Genomic DNA, 25,025 nt, shown 5'->3' with positions numbered 1-25,025 from the left:
TGGGGCTCAGCCTCCTGGAGCCTTCCTGGCCACCCAAGCCTTGCAGGGCCACGCAGGCAGCGGCTCCACCACATGAAGCTGTGTGGCCTTAGCAAACGGAATTTGTCTTGTGCCTTGGTGTCATCTATAAAGTGATCTCAAACATTGTTCTGTGAGTATAATGATCTTACCTATGTAAAGTGGTTTTGCTGTGTGCCTGGAACAGAGTAGACGCTCAGTGAATTCCGCACCCGCGTGAAAAGATGGGGTGGCCTCTTGCCAGTTTGCTGTTAGAAGATGACTTTCTATGTGGAGAGTAGCTTATTTCTGTATTGGGAAGGTTGAGGTCAAACATGTTGCTGCTTATGATGTTATCGTTTGCCCCGGGGGCCTATTTCCACAGAGCCTAGCCACTCAATGCTTACAGACTTCGACCTGGCCCTGCCTCCAATGGGCTGTATCAATACATATCAAGAGGAAGTAAAGCAGCCATGCTGTACATGCCACAGGTTTTCAGGTTCCCAGCAAGAGCAAACCCTGGTCCGTGAGCAGACACACTTTTCTTCTGTCTTTATTCTGCTGCCATCCTGTGGCCGGTGTGTGCCACTGCAGCTGCGTGGCCGGCTGTCGCTGAGCAAGGGGATCCTTGTGGTCCTCCTGGGCCCTGGGCGGCGGCGGGAGGGTATGCTCAAGGTACCCCCTCCCCACCCCCCCACCCCCGCGGGCACATCACTAGTCCAGTCTGGGTTTCTGTTTGATGAATTTTAAGGCCGCGTAGTACAGGATGACGAAGCCGCCGCTGATACTGGCGAGGATGAGGTAGACGGCGTAGAGGGGATAGGAGTCTAGGTCCATGGCACTGATGACCTGGGGGTGCAAACCCTCAGTGAGCACAGGGAGTGACATTCGGAGTTTGCGAAAGAGAAACGGGGGTTCAAAGCCATCGCTACTTACTTGATCTCCTGGCACGGGGATGGTGAGGTTCCCAACCTCCATGTAATAAGTCTGTCCCTTGAAATGGATCTGCATGAGGCCCTCAAAGCACCAGCGGAGGAAGGACACCTTGGAGATCCACGCAGGCACTGGAGACAGTGGGAGCCCAGTCAATACCCCGTGTCTGCCCCATCCATGGATGGACTAGGCCAAGCGAGAGGGGGCCAGCGAGGACAAAGGGAGTACGTGCACATGGGCCCACTTGGACACTGGGATGTGCCCAAGGGGACACGTGTCAGCGGGGCCACCAGCTCTGTTTCCTGAGCTCTGATGTGCCTTCATCTTCTAGCATGCAGCGCCTGCATGTGGCACAGGGCTGGGGGGACCAGCAGCCCCAAGATGGCGATTCTGAGTCGGTGCCCTGCCCCTGGCAGAAGAGGTTCTGAGCAGATCAGGCAAGGAATGCCTTCCCTTAAAGATGAGCCAGGAGTCCCTGGTTATGCAAAGGGGTGAGTGCAGTTGGGCACTTGACTTCCAGTTGAAAGGCTGGAAACTGGGACCCACCCAGAGGGGCCTCAGGAGACAGGCCTGTCTGCTTCAGAAAGGTCCCAGTTCTACCCTGCACCCCCGACTGACAGCAGAGAAGGCACCAGATGCAGGCTGAGAGAGCAGAAGGCTGAGAGGCAGAGGGAGGGTGTGAAAGTTATGTAATCTTGTCAACTTGAGACTTAAGAGTGAAGGGGTCTTGTTAACCTGTCAATCAGGTCGCAGCTTGATGACCTCATTTGGAGGCACTAAGGAGATAAACAGCTCACCGGAGGCGGGACACACCCACTCCCAGTGAGACATTCCTATTGACAAGACACATTAAGCTACATTATAGTCCTGGAGCTGGAAAAACCAGATGGAAACCCCTGCCAGGCCTGAGATGCTTCTACCGCCACTGGATCCACAAGACTTTCCACCCACTGGCCTGTGATCCTCCTGTACTCCGCATCATTGCATGTGCTGCGTGAGTCTCAAGAGGACTTTATAGATTGGTATCAGACATATGGGCTAATATTCGACTTATGGACTTGATCTGGGGTGGGATGTTTTCTCAATACATAATTACTCTTTGATATAAAGTTCTTTCTTCTACACATATGAATGTCTATGAATTTGTTTCTCTAGTTAACCCAGACTAACACAGAGGAAGAGGTGGAGGGAGGGAGGGAGCAAGAATACAGAAAAGGAGCCAGTTGGAAGCTGGGAGATCAAAAAGCAGAGTGTGGGGGTGGGGAGGCATCACAGAGCTGAGCTGGGCTGAGTCAGCAGGGAGTGAGCAGCCTGGAAGAGTGAGCAAGGCAGTGAGGTGGACCATTATGTCAGAAAGTGGGGGGACCAGAGTCACAGAGACTAGACAGTTGCATTGATTGACCCAGGGTCAGGTGACGGGGGCCAGGGCTGGGGGACAGCAAGGGAACATTTCAGAAAAACAAAACTTGGAGGCAGAAGGAGTCCCTGGAGATGCCAACGATGCACGGACTCCGTTAACCGCCCAGGCTGGAAGTGCTACGCTGATAGGTGTGGGGTCTCCATGGGTTGGGACTGACTTGACAGCAATCGGTTGGGGGCAGAGTGGCCCTGCTTACTGGAGAGGGTGGAGACTGAGGGTGCAAGAGAGTCAAGAGCGACTTCCAAGAGTCAACACGGGACGTAGAAGTGCCCTCTGCCCCTTCAGTGAAGCATTTCCACGGGAAGTGGACTGGGCACAGGTCGCAGAGGGCCAGCTCTCCACTGGACTTTCAAGGCTGGGAGGGGCAGCCAGGAGCAGGCCTCCCTCACCTGTCCACAGGTTGTCCAAGCTTATCATGAAGCCCCCGGTGAGGTAGCAGGAGTTGTAGACCGCATTGCCGAAGAAGGAGGACATGTGGAAGGTGGGGAACAGGGCGGCGATGCACAGGGCCATGACCCGGCAGCAGAAGACCACCAGCCACACCAGTAGCAAGTGCAGCAGGAAGGGCTCGGGGCTGGGCTGCAGGTTGGCCAGCCAGTAGGTGGGCATCCCGTAGATGAGGATGTAGGCGCAGTGCTCCGGCAGCTCCCCCAGGATCTGCAAAGAACAGAGTGAGCTAGCTAGCAGGTGCCTCCCTCCCGTCCTTTCCAGGTCCTGGTGTCATCCTGTGCTGTTGACCCACCTGACTGCCAGTGCCCCAGGGCATTCAGGGCTGAGGCCTTTCAGAAGATGCCAGCCTTCCCTGCTCAAGGTGACCCGGCTGCAGGTGTGTGTGTGTGTGTGTGTGCGCGCGCGCGCGCGCACGCAGGGGTGGTGGTGGGTGGGTTTTTTCTCCTAAGACCTGGCTTTAAGCCCCCAGCACACCTGCCCAATCAATCGCTGTGTGACTTTGGGACAGCAGCACAGCCTTCCTGAGCCTCCACTGGAACGCTGTAAGTGCTTCCGGTGTGGTGAGAGGTGGGAGAGAGGAGGCATGGTAGGTCTCCTCCCTTCTTGTCATGTGGGGTCCATGCATGCTACCCAGAAATGCCTCATTCCTGCCCCACAGAGCAATTCTTGTAAATGTGTGGGAAGTACCAAGACTTGGAAAGTCTGTCCCTGGGGGTGGCTGGCTGGCTCCCTGTCCTCTGCTGGGAGGGAGGCTTCTCTGCAGTGTCTGCCCAGGGCAGGGCAGCTGCCTCCACCCGGCCGCCCCAGACCCCGAGCCTGGGCTCTCCGTCCCGAGCGGTCACCTTGGCGAAGAAGTAAGGGCCTGCAGTGTAGAGCCCGTCCTCTAGCTCGTAGTAAAGCATCGCTCTCTCGGAGTGGCCTGAGATGGGGACATATCAAAATAACAATAATAATACTAAAATGAATACCTTCTTGACCGTATGTGGGTCTCAATATAAGCGTGAAAATAGTTATGTCGGCTACATTTGTTCTGTGTTCTTGGAAGCCAAGCCTGGCAAGTAAGTGTCCGACTGCCAACCCACAGCTGCGCCCCCGGAGAGAGGCAGCTGGCTGCTCCTGCGGAGATGGACGCCCCTCCCCTCAGGAAAACTAGGTATGGTCGCTGTGGGTCGGGGTCAACTCACGACTACTCTCTAGCGTCATTGATTCCGACTCACAGTGGCCCTGTAGGACAGGGTGGAACTATCCCCGGGGGTTCCAAAGGCTGAACATCTTGACAGGATCTACTTTCTCCAGCAGAGCGGTTGCTTATGATCTGCCTTCTGGCTCAGAACCCGCTACAGCACCAGGCTCATGGGAAGTGTGGAGGCCCCGTAAACCTCAAACTCCCTGCCATCGAGTCGATGCCGACTCACCGCGACCCAGACGCCGGGGCAGAACGGAGACAGGGACTATTTATGGGAGTAGAGAGCCCTGCCTTTCTCCGGTGGAGCGGCTGGTAGTTTCGAACTGCCGACCTTGCCGATGGCAGCCCCACGTGGAACCATCACACGATCCTAATTAGATGTTTGGTCAGACAGGTCAGGTCAGGGATGGCCTTCGTTGCTTTTCAATGATGTGTGCGATGTGGTCAGGCGCACATACTTCAAGGAGAGGGAGAGGGGTCGCCAGGGGCTCACAGGTAATTTGCTGTCATCTGCATACTAATATTAATATGCAAACTCTAAAAACAGCAGACCTCTTTGACCCACCATCATGATGAAACCATTCGGCAAAAGGTTGAGCTCCGTGGACTTTGGGCAGCTGGAGGGGTGGGGGCCCCCACCCCCGTCTCCCGCTCGGGGGGACTCACATTTGGCGATGACATCGAGGATCACGTTGAAAGGGATGAGAGCCACGGTCATGAACAAGAGGGCCGCCGTGTCCATGAAGGAGAGCCTGATGGGCCCGTGGCCATAATACAGGAACCCGATGATCAGCGACATCAGACAGGCCTCGGCCCCGTGGATGAGAAGCGTTGGCAGGTCTCGGGCGTCGTTCCAGATATGACGACTTGAACGATAAAATGGAGATGTGCCAAAGCAGCGCTATGCACCAGCCCTGGGAGCTGGGGGCAAGTCGCTCTCTGTCAGGCTCTGGTCGCCTATCTGTGACACAGGCAGGTTGGCACCCTCCCTGCAGGATTCAATAAGACCATTCCTCCAAGCATCTGCCTCAGAGCAGGTACTCCACATGTTCCCACAGGAGGATTGTCACTGTCACTGACTTTTAGATGAGTGAAAGGTTCCAGTGGCAAATGTTTTGCTGCATGTATTTTTGCCACTACAACATTTTTGTAAAATGTACGTACTGGGCAAGCAGCTTAGGCATGGCGTCACAGGGTGTTAGGAAGGGGGGTGGAGAACTAGCCAGGTGAGAGGGAACGGACCCAGTGTGAAGGTGTCTGTGCGCAATGACCCACGCCCCGTGGTTGGCTCGAGTTTTCTCTGGGGGCAGGTGTGAACAGACACTCCCCTTCTGGCCTGAGTTTGTCCTAAATGGTCACGCTGCTCCTGCCTTACGTTGGTGGCCAGCAAGGAGACTCTTATCAAGGCCTGGGGCATCGGGAGCTCTGTCTCATGAGGGGTCAATGGATGGCTCTTCCCTCAAACAATTCCAAGGCTCATCTCTGCCTTCAAACCCATTCTAAGCACCACGGGCTGAATGTGATACAACGATGACTTGCCAGGGGATGGGGATGGAGGGGGATAAAGGGGAGGGGAGAAGAAAGGATGGACAATTACCGGATCAGCACGGTAAATTGCTGTGTGGCCCCGGGGAGCTGAAGGTCCTTGGACGTCTGGAGGTGGTCAGGGTCTGGCTGGCAGGTGGGGCTGAGGGAGGCAGGGTAGATGGGTGATGGGCAGCCCTTCAGCAGGATGTCCACGCCCTTCTGTGCCCAGCCACCTTACCTGTGTGCATTGGGGTCCAGGCCAAGCTCCTGTGGGGCGGCTCTCCACAGGAAGTCATCAAAGCCACGCACTTTTTCTAGAAACAAGGCTGCCAGTGACCGAACCTTCTCCCTGGTGGCCACTTCCTGCTCTTTGCTGCGCCTGTCAATGCTGGTCAAGTCCACTGGGGGCAGAAGATGCAAGGCTATGAGCCACCCAAAGAGGGCTACAACAGAGGCCGAGCTGCCTCATCCTGCCAGGCCTGTCCATGTCCAGAGTGTCAGGTGCAGTGCTCCCCAGAGGCGAGGGCAGCCAGACCCTGGTGGCCAGGCTCAGCCTGGAGCACTCACTGGACAGGACAGAACCAAAGCCAAGGCATGCGAATGTTGGGGGAGGGGGGACAACAAAAAACCTCTCATGAATAGGAGCAGACCAGTGTCTGGTCCAGTGCTGGAAGAGCAGCCCCTTGGGTGGGAAGGCTCTCCTCCCGTGACTGGGGAAGAGCTGCCTCCTCAGAGTAGAGGTCCCCCCACCCCTTCATGACATGGATGGAGCAAAGCTTTGGGGTCCTTTCCCTGCTGATGGGGCAGAAAAGAAACAGCTGCAAGCTGCGTTGGAAAATCAGAATGTGGAATGTATGGAGTGTGAAGCTAGGAAAATTGAAAGTCATAAAAAAACCCCGAAATATCAATATCCTAGGCATTAGTGAGCGGACATGGACCAGTATCGGCCATACTGAGTCAGACAGTCATAGGGTTTATATGTTGGGAATGGCAAGTTCAGGAGGAATCGTGTCACCTCCATGATCACGCAGAGCTATCTTGAACTACAGTTCTATCTGTGAAAGGATATGTATATAGCTACAAGGAAGACCAATCAGTACAACTAGTATCAAGTTTACACACCAACCACTAAGGGCAATGATGAAGAAATTAGAGAATTCTGTCACCTTCTTCAGATGCATTCACAACCACTAGCGATCAGAATGAAAAAGAGGAAGGGTCAGTGGTTGGCAATAGAAACGTCGCTGGAAATGGAATGATAGAATTTTGCAAGACCGCTGACTTCTTTCATGCAAAGACCGTTTTTCAACATCATAAACAGTAACTATTCACGTGGCTTGCCAGATGAAATACCCAAGAATCGAATTGACTTTATCTGTGGGAGGGATGGTGGAGGAGCTCAAGATTATCAGCCAAAAACAAGGCCAGAGGCTGACAGTGGAACAGACCATCAATTGCTCTACGCAAGTTCAAGTTAAACTGAAGAAAGTGACAAGTCTATAGAGCCAACACACCACCATGGATATACACCACATGGATTTAGGGACCCAACAGGAGCAGAAGGTTTGCATTAAAAACTCAGAACCCAAACCACCTGAGTGGTGGCATGCCATGAGAGCATCAAGCATGAAGAAAGCAGACATTCATGAAAAAGACACGATGAAGACCGAAGTGGATGTCAGAAGAGACTCTAAACTTGCTTTTGCATAAGAGTAGATAGAGCAAATGGAAGAGGTGATGCAGTAAAAGAGTTGGCAGAAAATGTCAACGGGCAGCTCAGGAAGACAAAGTAAAGCATCGTAGTAAAACGCACAGAGAGCTGGAGTTACAAACCCGAAATGGAAGGACACGCGCAGCAAACCTGAAAGAACTGAAGGAAGAATTGAAGTCTGGAGCGCGACACGGAAGAATCCGATGAGCCTAATGTAGAACAACGCAGGACGGAAGGAATGACCACACCGAAGACGGAAGAGTCGCGATACCAAGAAGACTCGGTCGACTTTCAGCTATTTCCAAAGCTAGCACATGAGCCAGAACCAGTGGTCCTGAGGGAAGAAATCCAAGCTGCGCTGAAAGAACTGGTGCAAAACAAGGCTCTCGGAACTGACGGAGTGCCAACTGAGATGGTTCAACAATCCCGTGAGGCACTCACCAAAGCTCTCACCGAACCTATGCCAAGACATTTCAAAGGCAACCACCCGGCCAATCGTATGGAAGAGATCCATATCTGTGCCCATCCCAAAGAAAGGTGACCCAATAGGACGTGGGAACTAGCAAGCAACACCATTCATACTACATGCAAGTAAAGCTTGTGGCACATAACTGACAGGGAGGTGCCAGAAATTCAAGGTGAGCTCAGAAGAGGACATGGGACAAGGGGGATTATGGGTAAAACTCAGATGGATCTGGGCCGGAAGCAGAGAATGCTAGAAAGATGTTTGCTTGCGTTTTATCGACTATGCAAAAGCATTCGACTATGTGGACCAGAGCAAACTCTGGAGAGCCTTGAGAAAAACGGGAATCCCAGAACACTTCATTGTGCTCAGGCAGAACCTGTACAGGATCCCGAGACGTGGTGGGAGAAGAGCCACAGAATCCTGCATCGTTTCAATCCGGAAACAGTATGTGTCAGGGTTGTATCCCTTCTCCATCCTTAGTCACTCTGTACGCTGGGCAAATAGTCCTAGGAGCTGGACCGTGTGAAGAAGAACGTGTCAGCAGGATCGGAGAAAAGCCCATCAAGAGTCTGCAATATGCAGATGACCCAGCCTTGCTTGCTGGGAGCAAAGAAGAGCTCTTCCTGATGAAGGTCAAAGGTGACAGCCTCCCGTGTGGATTACACTCCATGCAAATAAAACCACAATCTTCAAGAGGGGGAACAGACAGGGCTGGGAGAGTTGTTGAAATTGTAGAATACAAAAAGGACCATCTCCTATGGAAATCTCCACCTCATTCACAACAAAGGCTTAAAAAAGAAAAGAAAAATCCTCACAACCGGACCAATAGACATCATCAGGATACCTGGGGATTGAAATGTCAAGGAGTTCATGTCATGTTACCAGCACTTGTGGAAGCAGCAGTCCAGCAATCACATGACGTGTTGCACGGGGCGGATGTGCTACAAAAGGTCCCTTTAAGGACGAACGCGTGCCTGACTCACATCGTGGTACTTTAATTAAGTCATGTGAACGTGAAAGTTGTAAAGTGAATAAGGAAGTCGGTGCATTTGAATTAAAGTGTTTGCAAAGCATATCAAACACACCATGGACTGCCACAACAACAAACAAATCCATCTCGAAAGAAGTACAGCCAGAATGCTCCTTAGAAGGAAGGATGGTGAAGAAAGCTGATGGCACCCGGCTGTCAAAAGATACAGCATCTGGGGTCTTAAAGGCTTGAAGGTAAACAAGTGGCCATCTAGCTCAGAAGCAACAAAGCCCACATGGAAGAAGCACACCAGGGAGCGATCACAAGGTGTGGAAGGGATCATCAGAACAAAAAAATCTTACCAAAGTGAATGGCAGGAGGTAATGCGGCGTAGAGACCCAAAGCCCATTTTTTGGCCTCTGGACACCCCCTTACAGAAGGGTCTCAGGGAGGAGATGAGCCAGTCAGGGTGCGATGCAGCAACAATGAAACATACAGCTTTCCTCTAGTTCCTAAATGCTTCCTCCTCCCCCACTATCATGATCCCAATTCTAGCTCGCAACTTTGGCTAGACCAGAGGATGCACACTGGTACAGATAGGAACTAGAAACACAGGGAATCCATGGCAGATGATCCCTTCAGGACCAGGGGTGTGAGTGGCGATACTGGGAGAGTAGAGGGAGCGTGGGTTGGAAAGGGGGAACCAATTACAAGGATCTGCATGTGACCTACTCCCTGGGGGACAGACAACAGAAAAGTGGGTGAAGGGAGAAGTTGGACAGGGCAAGATATGACAAAATAATAATTTATAAATTATCAAGGGTTTATGAGGGAGGGGGAGGAAGGGTAAAAAATGAGGACCTGATGCCAGGGACTTAAGTGGAGAGCAAATGTTTTGAGAATGATGAAGGCAATGAATGTGCAAATGTGTTTTACACAATTGATGTATGTATGGACTGTGATAAGAGTTGCATGAGCCCCTAATAAAATGATTTTTAGAAAAGAAGGAAGGATGGGGACGCTTCATCTCATATGCTTTGGACATGTTCCCAGGGAGGGACTGGTCCCTGGAAAAGACGTCATGCTTGGCAAATTAGAGGGTCAGTGAACAAAGAGGAAGATCCTACACAAACTTGATCTACAGTGGCTACCGTGAGGGGCGCCAGCACATGCCCCGTTCTGAGGATAGTGCAGGATTGGGCAGGGGTCTTTGTACCTAGGGGTCGCTAGGAGTCAAAATGGACTTGATGGCATCTAATAACAACAGGTGGCCAACGGTGAGTGCACTGGACTGCTGACTGAGAGGTGAGAGGTTTGTGCTGCCCAGAAGTGCCTCAGAAGAAAGGCCTGGAGATCTACTTGAAAACAATTAGCCACTGAAACCTGATGGAGCACAGTGCTGCTGATACACAAGGGGTTGCCCTGAGTCAGTCATCCTGACAACGGGTACACGTCTGGACGCTTGACTTCTCTTAACCCCGCTCCGGGGTTACTTTAGGTCTCTCCCTGGCAGCCAGGTTGGCATGTGCACTCTGCCCTCTTATCTGCAGATAGAACAACTGAATTGAGGACAACATGCTGGCAGGAAACCAGGCCACACCTGACCCCGGGTGCGGAAGGTGCCGGCTCTGTGAGTTCACCCATGGTGAGGGCTAGTGCCCTGGGAGACTGACCAATCCAGGGTGGCTTGCGATGCTCATGAGGAGGGCAGGAGAGCAGAGCCTGGGGGCAGGCATGGGCCAACACTCCGGGTGTGTGTATGGGGGGGGGTCCTAGTTCTACCCCCTACAAGCTATGCCAAGGCAGGCCGGTGTTTGGCACTTTGGTCTCCGTTCTTGTCTATAAAGATGCCAATGATGCTGACCTTCGGGGACCTCTGGTCCTCAAGGGCATGGTCCTGTCCCCGTGGTTCCTGATGAGGTCCTTATCACACCTTCCTATTCTGTGGGGGCAGTTAGGCTCCTTGACCCCGTGGTCCATGTGTCAAGGCCATGACCCAGGAGGCCTGTGGGCCCTGGTGTGGCTGTGCCACCAGTCAGGCAGCCTATTGACCCTTAGCACTCAGGGTCTGAGGTGGTGCCTGGGGGAGGGGGCAGCTGTCCCCCCAGGACTAAGGGGAAGAGGCTTGTGTTCCTGTAAGGCCCATAAGAACACTTGAGCCCAGCAGACCTGAGCAGGGCTATCAACAGCAGGCCTGAGCTGTCAGGGCCCGGCTGGGGGCTCCCTGCCTCTGAGGGGGCACTGGGGCTGGACTTTAAGTTTTCATCGTGACTTCCTGGCCTCCAGGGAGCCTGAACAAGAGATGCATTCTTTAGCGAGCCAAACACTTTTGAATTTTATCTCCTCCAAACCCCAAACAACTCCCTGCCATCAAGTTAACGCAGACCCCATCACTGACACCATCGGACACGTTAGAACCGCCCCCCATGGAGAACGTAACTGTCTCAGGGAGTAGAAAGTCCCGAAATCTTACTCCCTTAAAGCGTCTGGTGGTTTCGAACTGTTGACGGCACAACTCAGTAACCAGGTTCTCTTGCCTACAAGGCAGAGTGGCGATTGGTCAGAAGCTGCAGCTTACCAGTTCCTACAGGTAGCATTCGCTACGTGGCAAACGGGGCCTCGGCCCACCCACCACCCCCCTGTTCCTCTAGTGACCTCTGAGGGCCCTGGGCCCGTGGGGAACCCAGGGGACCCGGCCCTCTGGCCTGGCCGCTCACCATAGAAGTCCGCGGGGTTGCTGTAGCGAGGACACGGGTGGCCGATCTCAGTGAAATAGTGGACCAGGTGCTGCGCTGCCCCCAGGTAGAGCGTGGTGCCCGACGACATGAGGAGGACCAGGTCGAAGAGCCGGAAGATGTCCGTGCGGGGCTGGTGGAGGGAGATGAGCACCAGGCGGTTGCCCTTGGCCAGCCGGGACAAGGTCCGCACCAGGTTGTGGGCCGTGAAGCTGTCCAGCCCCGAGGTGGGCTCATCCAGAATCAGGATGCCTTCCCGACAGAGAGAGAGGCCGGTGGGGCGGCAGCACGCTGGCCAGCTGGGCCAAGGCGGGCAACACAAGCCCCTGCCCCGCGACTGGCCGCCCGGCCCTCACCTGGGTTCCACAGGAGCTGCACCCCGATGCTGACTCGCCTCCGCTCACCCCCCGACACACCCCGCACGGACTGGTTGCCCACGCGCGTGTGGGCGCACTGCCGCAGCCGCAGCTCCGCGATCACATCGTCCACCTGGGGGACCGGAGAGACCCAGGGCTTTAGAGGTCACCTCCCCAGGGGACACCACGGTTTGCACTCCCTGGTTGCGGCTGGGGTTGCTAACAGCAAGGTCAGCAGTTCAAAACCACCAGCCTCTCTGCGGGAGAAAGACGAAGCTTTCTACCCTGGGGAAGCTTTATAGTCTCAGAGACCCTTGGGGGCAGTTCTACCCTGTCCTTAGGACCAGGCGTGACACTACTCCCAAGCTTTGGTGGCTCCACCCACCCAGCATGCCTTGGATGAGAGAGGCTTGACCATCTGCTTCCATGTAGATCACAATGAAGAGTACCCTCTGTCCTACAGGGTCACATGAGGCAGACCCCATCTGACAGCCAGAGGCTTAGCTTTGTTTCTAGTTTCCCAGGGCTGGAAATATTTTTATTCGAATTAAAAATGCCTGCCCCTTTGATTATGTCTTGGGCAGCTCCTGCTGCCATGTTTTTTCCCACCCAGGCGGAGCAGTAGGCTGGGCACAATGGCATGTGCTGGGGGCAAGAGAGCTGGGGTCCCTGCCCACAAAAAAGCTCAGAAAACAGCAAACAGGAATACATAGAAGTTCAAGGCAAGACCTGCGGGGGCGGGGGGTGGGTGGGTGGGTATTTAGGGGAAAAGGTAGTGGACTAGTTACTGGTTTCTGCCTCTGGCTGGGTCCTGACTGGGCCGGGGAGTGGGGCTGGGGTGGGGAAGGGTGTTGGTGGTCAGAGGGGAAGGAAGCTGTAGTTTCTGGGACCCCAGGCTTACCACTGGGGCCGGGGAGTTACCCTTTTGTCCCGCTGGGCCTGAGAGAAGGATCGGGGCAGACGCAGCTGGGCGACAAATGCCAGGGTCTCTCGGACGGTCAGGTTGGGCAGCAGCTGGTCATGTTGTCGCACGTGGGCTACGTACTTTCTCACCAGCTGAGGCGTGCTAGGCTGCCCATTGATCCGTATCTGGCCAGACTTGATCTTGCCGCCATGGCCTCGGCCGGTGATCACGTCCAGCAAAGAGGCCCTTCCATAGCCTGTGAAGCCACCAGAATCGTCCCTGAAAGCAGAGCTTTGGGGCGGCTTTGGCTCCCTGCAAACCTACAGCCATGCCGGACTGCTCCCACCTTGCAAAAGGAACCAGCCCCAGGGCCAGTGGCAGGGCTGCCAGGTTTTTGCCTGCAGCCAACATCTGTGTCTGTGGAGGAGGCTAGCGCCCTGACAGCCATGGGCCTGCCCGCGTCTCCTGTGCCCAGTGCCTACTTTGATCCAGCAAGGCTAGTGTTCTTTGCACTAGGAAGTGTAACAGTTTGGGGCTGGTGACCGTGCTGACAACCGTCTCATCACTCAACATCATTTGGCTCAGAATCAGGCTTTGTTTGGAGGATTCATTTGGAACATGAATAGGATGCCTTTCAAAAAATGCAAACGCAGAGTCTATTCTGAAAATAAGGGAGTGGGGTGTGTGGGGAGGTGTCGTGGTGGTGGTGGTGGGATAATAGATGTAGACATGCTTTTTAAATAGCATCATAGTGTCCATCTGAGCTCTGAATGTCCCCACGCCCTTCTCCCACTTATTTTCCTCACTGGTACTTTGACCCGCCCAGAAATGGTTGAAGTGCTGCTCACTCCCCAATGGCATATTGGCTGCTGTCAGCTTGGGAACAAAAGTGTTCAGTTGGATGTCCTGTCCCATAGCATTCATTCTGTGAGGCTCCTGGTCAGCCCTTTTGCTGCCGGCTGCTGAAACTGTGATGTCGACAAACTGGGGTCACACGCTGAGAACACCCTCCTGCCAATAGGAATGAGCACAGCAAGTAGGCTCATTCTCCAAGGTTTGTTCAAAGCGTCAACGTACCACCTCACAATGATGCCTCCTTGCCAAGTGCCACCCAAAGGAAACCCCCAGACTCCTGTAGAACCAGTCTGGTGCAAAATGTAAAACATCCCAAGAATCTAGACATCTCCCCATGGGATCCTCCTCTGACCCAACAGATGCTCTGCGAGGACCCTGTAGGCAGGGTCCTGCTGCCCCAGTGACGGCCCCTGAGCATATCAGTGAAGCTTCCATCTGAGATTGACCAGCGAGGGGGCTGTGATCTGCTCCTGGCTCAGCCTCAGACAGCAGGTCATGGGTGCTAGGAATGCCATGCCAGAGACTCTGTGAACATGTCAGGATTTCAAGTCAGAGAGCAGAGAGGACACGTGGTCACACAAAGTTTGGTGAGAGGAATGGTAGCCTTCCCTGAGGAAGACCCCTTGAGCAGACCCCAAATGAACCAGGGCCACAGAGGCTGAGACCATCCATCTCAGTACACCGATGACACTGAGCCTGAAGGATAAACCAGTGCAGGGGCTGTTTTAATTGTGTTATTATTTTTTGTTGTTGTTTAAGGTATGATCAACATTCATGTAAGAAAGAGAGAGGAGCTAGTGTTATAGGAAACACACTTAATAAGTCTTGCTTTAAGACAATACCAATAATCTCAGCCAAGTAAAAGGCTGATGCTAAAAAAAACACCCAACCTGGAATCAAAAGCCTTGGGGTCATGCTCAGTATAGTCCCTGCTTCGAATGTCACTTTCTGCCACCATAAATCAGGGTTACACCATAAATCAGGCAATACTCATCAACCAGGAGGATGCTAAGGTTTTGTGGAAGCACCTGGTAAGGTCCCAGGTGTTCCCTAGAAGCTCAATTCATGAAGAAGAAGAAGAAATGTGTCACAAGAAAAGCTACCAGGAGTTATAATAAGAAAAGAAAATAGGCCTCTGATGGAAGTTTTCTTTTTGAAGTCCGAATTGAAGAAGCCCGGCCAGGGTGGGAGGAGCTCAGTGACTGTGTGTTTGGAAGCATGCTGCAGTTACAAAGTACATTTCCACGCATCATCCCACTTGATCTTTGGCTAGACAATAAACAGAACTCCTCTATGAGGAGACTAAAAATTAGGAACAAGTGTTTAAGAAACTGAGTAATCTCTACCTCTGGAAATGATTCATGAAAAGGCAAAACGTGCTTTAAAACTATTTGAGCCTGAGACAACCCAAGGCATCTTAATGCAGGGACCAGAGTTCGCATTCCAGGTCTGCATTAAATGTGTGCCTGTGGGTGAGCCACTCAGCTTCTCTGGTCTTCAGCATCCTCATCTGTCAAAGGAGGCGTGTGTGTGTGTGTGTGTGTGTGTGTTGTGTAGATGTGTGCATTATGGGTGTGTTTGCATGTCTGTGTGCACTGTGTGTGTGCATGTGCCTGTATATGGCGGCAGAAATATTGAGAACTAGATCAGTTGAGAGCCCTCTTTTACAGAAGCTGGTTAAACAACTACAAACATCTTTTCAAATGCATAGCTGACTTTTCAGAAAGTTAGAGACAATTTCAAGAGCTAAAAAAAATAATAATAAAGAGAAAAAAAAACCCAGAACAAACCTCCCTGAACAATAAAACGGTAACAGGGAGGAGAGAGACTACCTTCTCTAATTGCTTCAGCCCAGAGGACACAGTCTTAAATGGTTACATACGAACAAAGGGCCATGTCTTGGGTTCAAGATGAGGAGAGGAAGCTGAGTCCAGTCTTAAAGCAGGACCACTGAAATGAGCCCTCCAGGAGAGGATAAACTAGGTAAAAACCCCAGCCCACAGACTTAGGGACAAGGAAGTCCGTCAGTCTTGGGTTGAGCTGTAGGTAGGAAAAAAGAACCCTCTCTAAGAATGCATGATTCTGGGACTATTTGCACATGGATCTGGAGTTTGAACTTGGATTATCTTTGTGGCCTGGACACTGCAGACTATGAAATGAAAGTAAGAGAACTCTACACTTAGCAGTGTGCACCAGGAAGTCTGGCAGAGGCAAACACGGGACGTTTAGTTGAGAGCTGTGTCCTCAGCACAGAGGGAGGGAAGCCAAATGAGTGCACTTTGCAAAACCACAGAATACTGAAGGCGCCCAGCCACCAGAAGTGAGAGTCAGCAAAAACAATGTACCCTAGGCTCAGACCCCCAGATTCTTTAAAGAGTGCATTAACATCCAAAATGTAAAATGTTTACATGAAAGCTATGGAAAGAAAGAAAAATAGAATGAGCAAGGTTGGGGGGGGGGGTGTTGTTGTTGTTTTTAAGGCCAGGTATATTTTTAACAGAATCAAGAAGAATTCCTAGAAAGTAAATGTTATTAAATTCAAAAGGGAAAAGAGTAATAAAATGGAAAATAAACCATCTAAATAGCAGATTTCGTACAACTGAAGAAGGAAGAGACTGGACCAGAGATCTGAAAAAGTTTCCAAGGAGAACAAGGGTCCGTGAGATGGAAATGCAGGGAGAAGGCAGTAAAGTGGGTAAAATGAAAAGGATTCTTGTGTATCTCATATGATTTCCAGGCCAAAAGACTGAAAAGAATGAGGAAGGAAATGTTTAAGAGACAATTCTAGCACTGATGAAAAGAATGAATTCTCAGAACCAGGAATTTCAAGACATCCTAAACTGGGTAAATAAAAATAAATCCACACCCAGACGCATCAGAGGGAAACTGCAGAAAACAAAGATGACAAGAGGATCTCAAAATCAGACAGAGTGGAAACAAGAGAACACAGATCTCTAATAAAGAGACTTTTAGATGGGTAAAAGATGCTCCATAGGCATCAAAGTGTCAAAGGGTTTTAGAATAGCACCTTCAAAGTGCCGAGTGAACATAAATGTCAGCCAGGGTTTATATACCCAGCTGAACTGTCATTCAGAAGTCAGTCAAATAAGGATGTTCTTGATGAAACAAAACAGAGTTCCCTACCAGCAGACTGATATTTTTCCGGAGGGTGTACCTTAAGAAACAAGAAATTAAATCTGGGGAGAGGTTGTATAAGAGAAGCAGGAATGTTGAGAGTGAGCTACAAGTAAACGTAAAAGGAATTGAAGCAAACTTTCATGGTATACAATAATTATAGTGACAGCAGTTAATTGGTGAAGCTTAGAACAAAACACAAATGCCGTGCCACTCTACACAAGGGAGAGCAGGAAGAATGTGTGTCATGGGGAAGCATCCTTGGACTCTTCTATTGGTCTGGTAGGTCGTGGAGCTTCCCGTGGCTTTGGATCACTATGTGCAGGATGGATAGAAAGGGGTAAGCACAACAAGAAGAAACAGAGGAGATAACTTCCAAATTGAGAGAAGGGAGGAGAGTGAAATAGAAGGAGGAGGCAAGCTGTATTCTGTTCTCCAACCCCTCCTTCACCTCTAACATTCTGTAATTTAAAATTTGGTCCCAGGCAGCGACTATCTGAATCACTTCAAGAATCTGGATCTTTGCAGAGAGTTGAAGGTCTACCAGCTGTCTGAACACAATCGGGCATCTGTGAATGGACTGATCTGAACTAGTGTCCATTGTGTCTGGAGGAATGCTCTGAAAAGAACATTGGGTCTGAGACGACATAGTCTTGGGAGAGGGTTTTGTCTGGTCACACAGAAGACAAGGCAGAGTCACCTAAAGACGTGTAGCGTCAGGCGATAACAAGTCCCTCCAGGACCCCTCTACCCAAATAACAGCAACAACCTAAGCATCCATCTGTCCTAGGGACCATTCTGCATCCCGGAAGAGAGAGAGACCACAGTCCTGCATTTACCTGAGCTCCCGATGATGGCCAGCATCTGCCCACTTCTTACTTTGAAGCTCAGGTTCTGGATGCCCAGCTCACAAGGATCCTGGCTGCTGTGCGACATACAAGGCCTCTTTAACAGAGACAGACGCTCAAACCACGGCACCTGGGAGGCTGTGTTCACCTGTGGGGAGGCGTCAGAAGGTTCCTCAAAGAGATGAATGCATGAGAGGCTTGATTTTACTTCTGTCTGTCTAGCTCTCCTCGGCCCGGTGTGACCTCACTCCACAGGAGACATCTCCCTTTCAATACACAGCAGGAGCCCCACCTCCCAGCCCCCACCCCAGGGCCTTCCAAACAGGGAGCCTGAACCCAGCCATGTTGAAAACCTGGAGTTGCCATTTCCACGTCTGAAGGCAAGTGGGGACAGAAAGCAGGGGCAATAAAACAAACAAACAATGCACTGCTGTGGAGTGATGCCATTCTCTAGGACAGGGTAGAACTGCCCCTGTGAGTTTCTGAGATTGTAACTCTTTATGGGAGTAGAAAGCTCTCTCTCTCTCTCTCTCTCTCTCTCTCTCTCTCTCTCTCTCTCTCTCTCTCTCTCTCGGAGTGTCTGGTGGTTTCAAACTGCTGAGCTTGCAGTTAGCAGCCCAACATGTAAGCACTACAGTACCAGGGCTCTTAGCATGCACAATAGCGGAACAAAAATGGAATGCAAGCTAAAGCAAAACAGCATCTCCATTTGATAATTACTATCATTTCCTAACAATTACTTGAGTGCTTATCTTGTACAGGGTCCTTTGTTTATCGCTTCACCTGCACCACCTCATGTAGTCCTCATTGCAAACCTAATACACAGGCACGACTACCATCCCTGCTTACCGTGAGGTTCAGAGTCAGAGCACTTCCGTCACTTGCTCAAGGTCACCCAGCAGTTAACATGGTGGAGTGGAGTAAGGTTAAGGTTACAAAAGCCCGCGTCCATCCAGCCAGTTCTGACTCACGGTCGCTCTGCTATCGGGCAGAGAGGAACGGCCCCCTCGGGCTCCCGAGGCTGTGCTTTTTTGCAGGAGCAGAAAGCCTCCGCCTTCTCCGGCAGAGCGGCTACACAGCAGCAGGCTCGGGACTGCTGACTCCACCAGCCCCACTTGGTATGCCGCCAGGTGTACACCATCAGTGATTAAGTGCGAGGCTTAGGTAAGATGTGAGCTCAAGGGGATCGAGTTGGGGAAAGGGATCTCTGGGACCTTTCTCTACTATTTTCTATTTTCCAGAAGTCTAAAATGATTTCAGAATATAAAGTTAAGAATAATGATACATATCTCCCCCCACCCGTAGGTTCATACGTTTTACTTCATATTTGAAGAGGGTCCCGCTCTCTTTTTACACCTCTCAATCTCCAGGTACAAGCTGAGTAGCTGATGGCTGAGCAGAGTCGCGGTGACGCTTGGCCCTAGCGTGTGTAGGCTCAACCTGGGTGAGACTCTGCCCGCCACCCCCGCCACCCCCGCCACCCAGTCTCCTTGGGGGGCATCCTGCATGCAGTTGGTACCCTCTCCTTCCACTTGGGTGTGTGAGTGTGGGGGGGAGTACTGTCCCTCTTCCACCTGCTGTCTATCAGGCGTGACCCTACCTGGTAGTTGAGGTCTCGAACCTCCAGGGTGTTGGACTGACCGCTGTAGGTGAAGTACAGGCTGTTGTCACTCTCAGAGGAGAACAAGCTGTCCTGGAGGCCCTGCTGGGAGACATGGCAGGTGAGGGGGCTCTTCTGGAAGCCATTGAGGACATGGGAGAAGAGGAGGAGACCGGAGGGCGGGCAGCAGTGTGGGTGAGGGACAGGAGGAACCCAAAGGCTTTGAAGAAAGAGTATTGTAGATGAGGACATAGCTCTCCTTTCTGACAGAGAAGGCCCAGCCTGTCCCCAGCACAGCTCGTCCCCAGGAACCGCAGTCTCGGGGATCAGCCCCTGGAGAGGAGCCAGGACCCCAGGCTGAGGGGCTTCTGAGAGATTCCTTACTGGGAGGCCTGAGCAGGGAGCTGGCCAGCCTCGAGCCTGCCTGTCCTCTTCCCTGGCTCTGGGTTAATGTCTCCTTGTGACAAGCGGCTATGAACAAGCAGATGTTTGAGGTGTCCGGTGATTCCCTGCTGTCAAAGTCATGTCTTGTTTCCATGAGTTTTGTGGGTGGGGCTTTCACAGCTAGCCCCCTCTCAGTTCTTGGGGGGGGCGTGGTATGTTTGAATGCGTGCACAGTAAAACCCTTGACAGAAGAAACACTCAAGATATTCTCCCCAAGAAAGAGAGCTAGACAATTAGTAAGATTACAGCCTGTCAAAGGGAAAGAGCTTGCAGGACCCCAAAGCCAGGGTAGCCCCATTGCATTCCAGCAGTCACAGGTTTCATTGGACATCCGATCATCTCTGAGTGCTTGCCACCATCTGCAGGTCTGAATCCCACATTTAGGCCAAAATGTTCTTCTATGTCCCCAGTCCCATCCTGTAAATCACGGGAGGCCTGGTCCGTGTCCGATGTAGTCATTTTTCGCCTGCAGTCCGTGGCTCAGGGCGAAGCGTGCATCCCCAAAGTTCCAGCTTTCTCTCTGCCAACGCTGCGTCTCCAACTGTTGCCCTGCGGTTCATCAATCAAGCACCCAGCACCCATGGGGACACTCATCACATTGGCTCAGGGTTTAGGAGGTCAAGGTGACCTCAATCGACCCCCTGGGAGCTTAGGTTGTAGTGAGCAAGATGGGCGATGGAGTTGAGGGTGGCAGGATGAGCCAGGACGGAGAGGCAGGCTGACCTCAGTGTCAGATCAGGGCATCTGTCCCCTGGGTCTGCACCCACAGGCACCTTACAAGAAGCAACTGGGTTTGGTTTGGTTTGGAGGTTGCTGTCGAGTTGATTCCAAGGGCAGAAAGACGAGGGAGAAGTACCTTCTTCAGGGGAGGACCTATCTCTGTAGAGAAGGAAGGTGTGAAAGCTGGGGGCTGGGAGAGCTTCATAGATTTATCAGTAGTCTTGAATTTGCATAGTCTGATGTTTGCTTATCTATTCTCCCACTCATGGGGTTTGGTGGCTTGCCTCCTCTGGTGATGTGAACGGTGCTGCGATGAACACAGGGGTGAATTCTTCTACTCAAGTCATGCTTCTGTGTCTCTAGGACATATGCCAAGTAGAGGGATCAATGGGTAAAAGGGTATTTCTACTCCCAACCCGGCCCCACAGTTCACAAGGCCCGTCAGCAGTGAATGAGGTTTTCAGTCTTTCTGCATGTGCACCAACATTCCTTGTTACCCCACCCTACACCCCTTTTTTTACGACCTGACTCTTAATTCTCAGATAAGGTGGTAAAAGCTCTTAGTGACTGTCGAGTGGTGGTGGTGGTGGGGTGGGGTGGGGGTGGGGTTCATGAGAGTTCATTGCTCCTCAGACCACTTTGTCTGAAAAATTTCAACTTGGATTATGGAGCAGAGAGAGCGAGGCCTAGACAGGGCACTACCCCGGTGTTCTAGCTCCCCCTCGGCCCCCAGCTGCCAGTGTCTCCAAAGGAGATGGAGGCGGGGGGTGGGGTAGCAGTGAGGGCAGAGGAGGGTGAAGGGTCCACACTAAAGGCACGAGGGAAGGGGGCTTCCTGGAAGACCTAGAGCAGCTCAGGCTGCCTCTGCAGCCCCACCCTCACTCACTGCCCCCTGCCATCTTCGCACACGCTGTTTGGTTTTTCTGTATCATGCTGTCGAACCATCTGAAATTCGATCACGTTCTCAGCAATTCATTTGCACTAACAAGCATCGTGTGCTCACACACACCTGTGTGTGTGTGTGTTTGATATGCTCATACCCATCGGAGGACTACAGAGTTATTATCACTTAGGCCAGGAAGAGGGGAGCTCCTGGATGCTGCCAGCGGTGAAGCAGCAACTGCTAACTGATAGGTTGGCATGTTGAGGCTTGGCCGGCTGCTTCAGAAGCCCCAGCGGTCGAAAGCCCTGCGGAGCAGTTTCACTCCGATCCACACGGAGTGGCCATGAACCAGGGCAACGGCTGGTTTGCTTGTTTTTACAAGATGATGGGTTCGCTCACACATTACTTTCTGGGCACACACTTTCCGGCTAGATTAGGGCGTGGGGAGACTGCTAGGGATGGAAGGATGGACATTTGGGCGTTGGAAGCAGTATGTGGAGGGGTGAAGCCATACTTTGAGAAGGTGGCAGAGGCGGGAGAGGTGGAGAGGGAGGGAGGTGACAGGGCAGGCTGCCTGCTCCCAGGTGGCCCTCAGCCTCCCTTCCTTCCTGAGGCCTGTGTGGCCTCAGTGGGCCAGGTGAAAACCCCAAGCACCGCCCAAGGGGCTGTGCTTTCCAGGAGCTGCCCAGGAAGTTCTGCTCCCAGGGAGGAGGACACCAGCCTGGGTTGGGCTCAGGCTCCATTCAAAATTTTCCTCGGCTCCCAGGAAGGATTTGTTAGACTCTTCCTGGGTTTTGACAAATTCTCTGTATTTTTCAAGTACTTAACTATCTATTCAGCTGACATCTTAATCAGCATCACTGTCAGATCATCACTCGGTTTTCTGACAGGTGACACCCCAAAAAGGCAAAAGCTGCTTTATTTGTAGGCAACCAGCTCGGCTCCTGCAGGGCGACACTGTAATTTCTCTGAGTATTAACTCGGGCTCACATTCCTGAGCCAGGATCACAGACACGGGGACTTGTTCTCAGGTGGGAGCCTGTGCTCCGGAGCGGCTGGGTGGGGTACCTCACGGTCAGTCTGCGTGCAGGACACGTGAGGCTCTGGCTGACAGTGTGGCCCTGGGCCCCTGACGAGATCTCCCGTCAGTTACGTGCGGGGCTACTCACCTCAAGGTCGGCGGTTGCAAACCACCAGCCACTCCGTGGGAGAAAGGTTCAGCCTTTGACCCGCGCCGTACAGAGTTGCAGTCTCGGCAACCCCCTGCGGCACATCTACTCTGTCCTACAGGGTGGCTCTGAGTCAGAACTGACTCCATGACAGCGAGCTCCAGGCCTGGGCTCCGATCTTAATAATAATTGCAATCTACAAGTAATTTTCCAGTGTTCATGTGCAAGGCACTCTGTCGATGATCGCGTCCTGTCCACTGTTTCCTTCGATCCTCTTTGCAGACCTGGACCATGAATCTGACTCTCGTCACCGCTTTACAGTCGAAGCTCAGTGTGTAGTTAGGAACGTGCTCAAGGTCACAGAGCGACTAAATGGCTCCTCAGCCTCCTTTTCTCTCAGCGCTCTTGTCCTCCACTGGCCACGCTGCCACCCAGAGAGGAGGAGTCTCTGGGCTAAGGGCACTTACCATCCCAGAATCTCCTGTCACCCCAGAATCTCCTGTGCAAATGGCCCCGAGTCCCTCCCCAGGGTCAGCGTGAGCCTCTTCTTGGGGCTCTCCTCCCCAGGACCAAAGTGCCGACTGACCAGGCTCCCTCGGCTGGAGGGGCAGCTGCTGGTGGAGGGCGTGGATAGAATCTGGGAGGGAGGCTCAGCGGTCCACACAGGGGTGAGGCGGGTAGAGTTGGGGCGGGCAGATAAGGGGACAGTTTGAAAGCTTAAGCGGAGAGTCATCTGCCCGTGCATGCCACTCTAAGTAAACCCCAACCACTGCTATAGAATCAGCCATTCCAACTCGGATCGACCTCATGGGACAGAGTCCAACTGCCCCGATGGTTTCCAAGGCTGTGATCTTGGCAGAAGCAGGTGCCTCGTCTTTCGCCCATGGAGCTGCTGGTGACTTTGAATTGCCGACTCTTTTTGTTAGCAGCTGAATGCTAACCCGCTTTACCACCAGGGCTCCTCACCCTGCTCCAAAGGGTCGTAGAGTTTCTCAAGGTGAACCCAGCCTTCTGGGTCATGGGTGGCACCACAGTTAAGCACTTAACCGTTAACTGTGAGTTGGCAGTCCAAAGCCATTCAGTGGATCAGTAGGAGGAAGACCTGGCCTATGATGGTGGCAGCCTACAAAGCCCACTGGGGCCCTACCCTGCCACCTGAGACTGCTTGGCATGGGATTTGACCCGCTGGTGGGAGCAGCAATAAGAAGTTCTAGGTTGTTAGGAAGGTGTCGCCAAGCAAGAAGACAGAAATGATCTAATGAAACCACCTTTTATCCTAATTGACAGCTTTTCCATTTCTACACACATCGTGTGCCCCCCATGCCTGCCCCCACCTGCTTGTTTCGAGTGCCATGAAGGTTAGCGGCAGACCACACTTGGCGACAGCCCTGGGGAAGGAGAACCAGAAAATGGCAGAGTCTGCCCACAGTCCTGGAGTCCTGGGTGCTGGAGTCGAGCCATTTTTTGGCTTCTCAGTCATGGTGGCTGAGCTGCCAGAATTTACAGGCAGCAAGTGTCCCCAAGGCCCCCAGTGGCTGCGGGCACTACTTTCACGGCTCATTCCGGGCAGGTGGCGGCCCCCTGGAATATCCAGACGGTCATTTGCTGTGGACACAACACTGAAAGATGGGGTCCTTGGGCCCTGCTGAGGTTAAACCCTCTCGATTCAAGGTCTGTGGCCCTCCCTGTTGGATGTGGAGTCTATGGTCCTTCTTGTTTTTCCCTCCCCCTCCTCCCCAAAAGCCAACACAATAGGGTAGAGGCGTGGGGGGTATGTGTGGTGGGTCTGCTTCCCCTCGGCCCTCCCGGTTGGCCCCGTGATTCAAATCCACCCACAGCCTGGTTTCTGTCAAAGGCCCTTTCTCCAGGAGCATTTCTCCGGACAAGCAGGAGACGGGGGAGGAAAACTTGTACCTCCACATCAGTCACCTGGCAGTTCTCACAAACGCCACCTGTCATCTGCCTCATCTTCTTACCATCATGGGATTCTGCCTCACAAGCCCCACTCCAGGGCCGAGGGGGCAGGGGGGCCACAGGCAGAGTGTTCTACGGCCAAGTCTTGTTTGGTCAGCGCTAAAGCAGTCAGAATCCCACCAGGCATCACTTCCCTGTAGAGGGTGACATCAGAGGCCGGCCTCTGGGTCTGCTGGCCTCGGCTCCTTGATGCCTGGGAGATAGAGAGTTTGCCACTTGTCCTAATGGGGAGTTAGGACAGAGAGGCCCTAGGGAAGGAAGGGAGGAAGGAAAGAAGATGGAAGGAAGGAAGGAAGGAAGGAAGGAAGGAAGGAAGGAAGGAAGGAAGGCTGGCTGCATGGGTGACTGGCCTCATCCATCCCACCCTCCAGAACACTCACCGAGGCATCCTGGGAAACAGCCCCATTCCACAGCCCTCGCTTGGCCGAGACCGTGTCAGCCATGGGGCCCGGCAGTGTCTGCCCCTCGGGACAGCTCCCCGGAAGGTTCGCTGCTGTCCGTGTGCCCCAGGGCTTTCTCTCTCCTCTCCAGAGCGGCCAACCTCTGACCCGCCCTCTCTGTACCACCTTCTGCCTCTCCCAGCATTCCTCTCTGGCCGACCCTCCCACCAGCGCACGCTGTGTATTCTGCCAGTTGTCAAGATAAGGACGCTCTGGGTAAAGTACATCTGATAATGGCATCGGTGACCTAACCCCAGTCCTGTTGAGGGAGAGGCCAGGCCGGGCAGCTGTACGGCTTCCCG

The 25,025-nt window shown here is 52.7% G+C and overlaps 1 protein-coding gene across 1 annotated transcript; it reads right to left on the bottom strand.

The window, feature by feature from the left end:
* Nucleotides 1-711: 711 nt before the first annotated feature.
* Nucleotides 712-24,726, bottom strand: ABCG8 (ATP binding cassette subfamily G member 8). Its single transcript, XM_075536081.1, is given in 12 exon segments — nucleotides 712-846; nucleotides 934-1,061; nucleotides 2,740-3,007; nucleotides 3,643-3,719; nucleotides 4,653-4,852; nucleotides 5,584-5,914; nucleotides 11,378-11,647; nucleotides 11,752-11,884; nucleotides 12,673-12,911; nucleotides 17,485-17,641; nucleotides 19,094-19,195; nucleotides 24,664-24,726. Coding segments are annotated over 12 exon segments (2,103 nt in total).
* Between the last annotated feature and the right edge of the window lie 299 nt (nucleotides 24,727-25,025).

Source organism: Tenrec ecaudatus, chromosome 17 (genome assembly GCF_050624435.1).
Source record: "Tenrec ecaudatus isolate mTenEca1 chromosome 17, mTenEca1.hap1, whole genome shotgun sequence".
NCBI lineage: Eukaryota > Metazoa > Chordata > Mammalia > Afrosoricida > Tenrecidae > Tenrec > Tenrec ecaudatus.
Note: the sequence above shows the minus strand (reverse complement) of the source record. Positions and strands in the feature narration are given on the sequence as shown.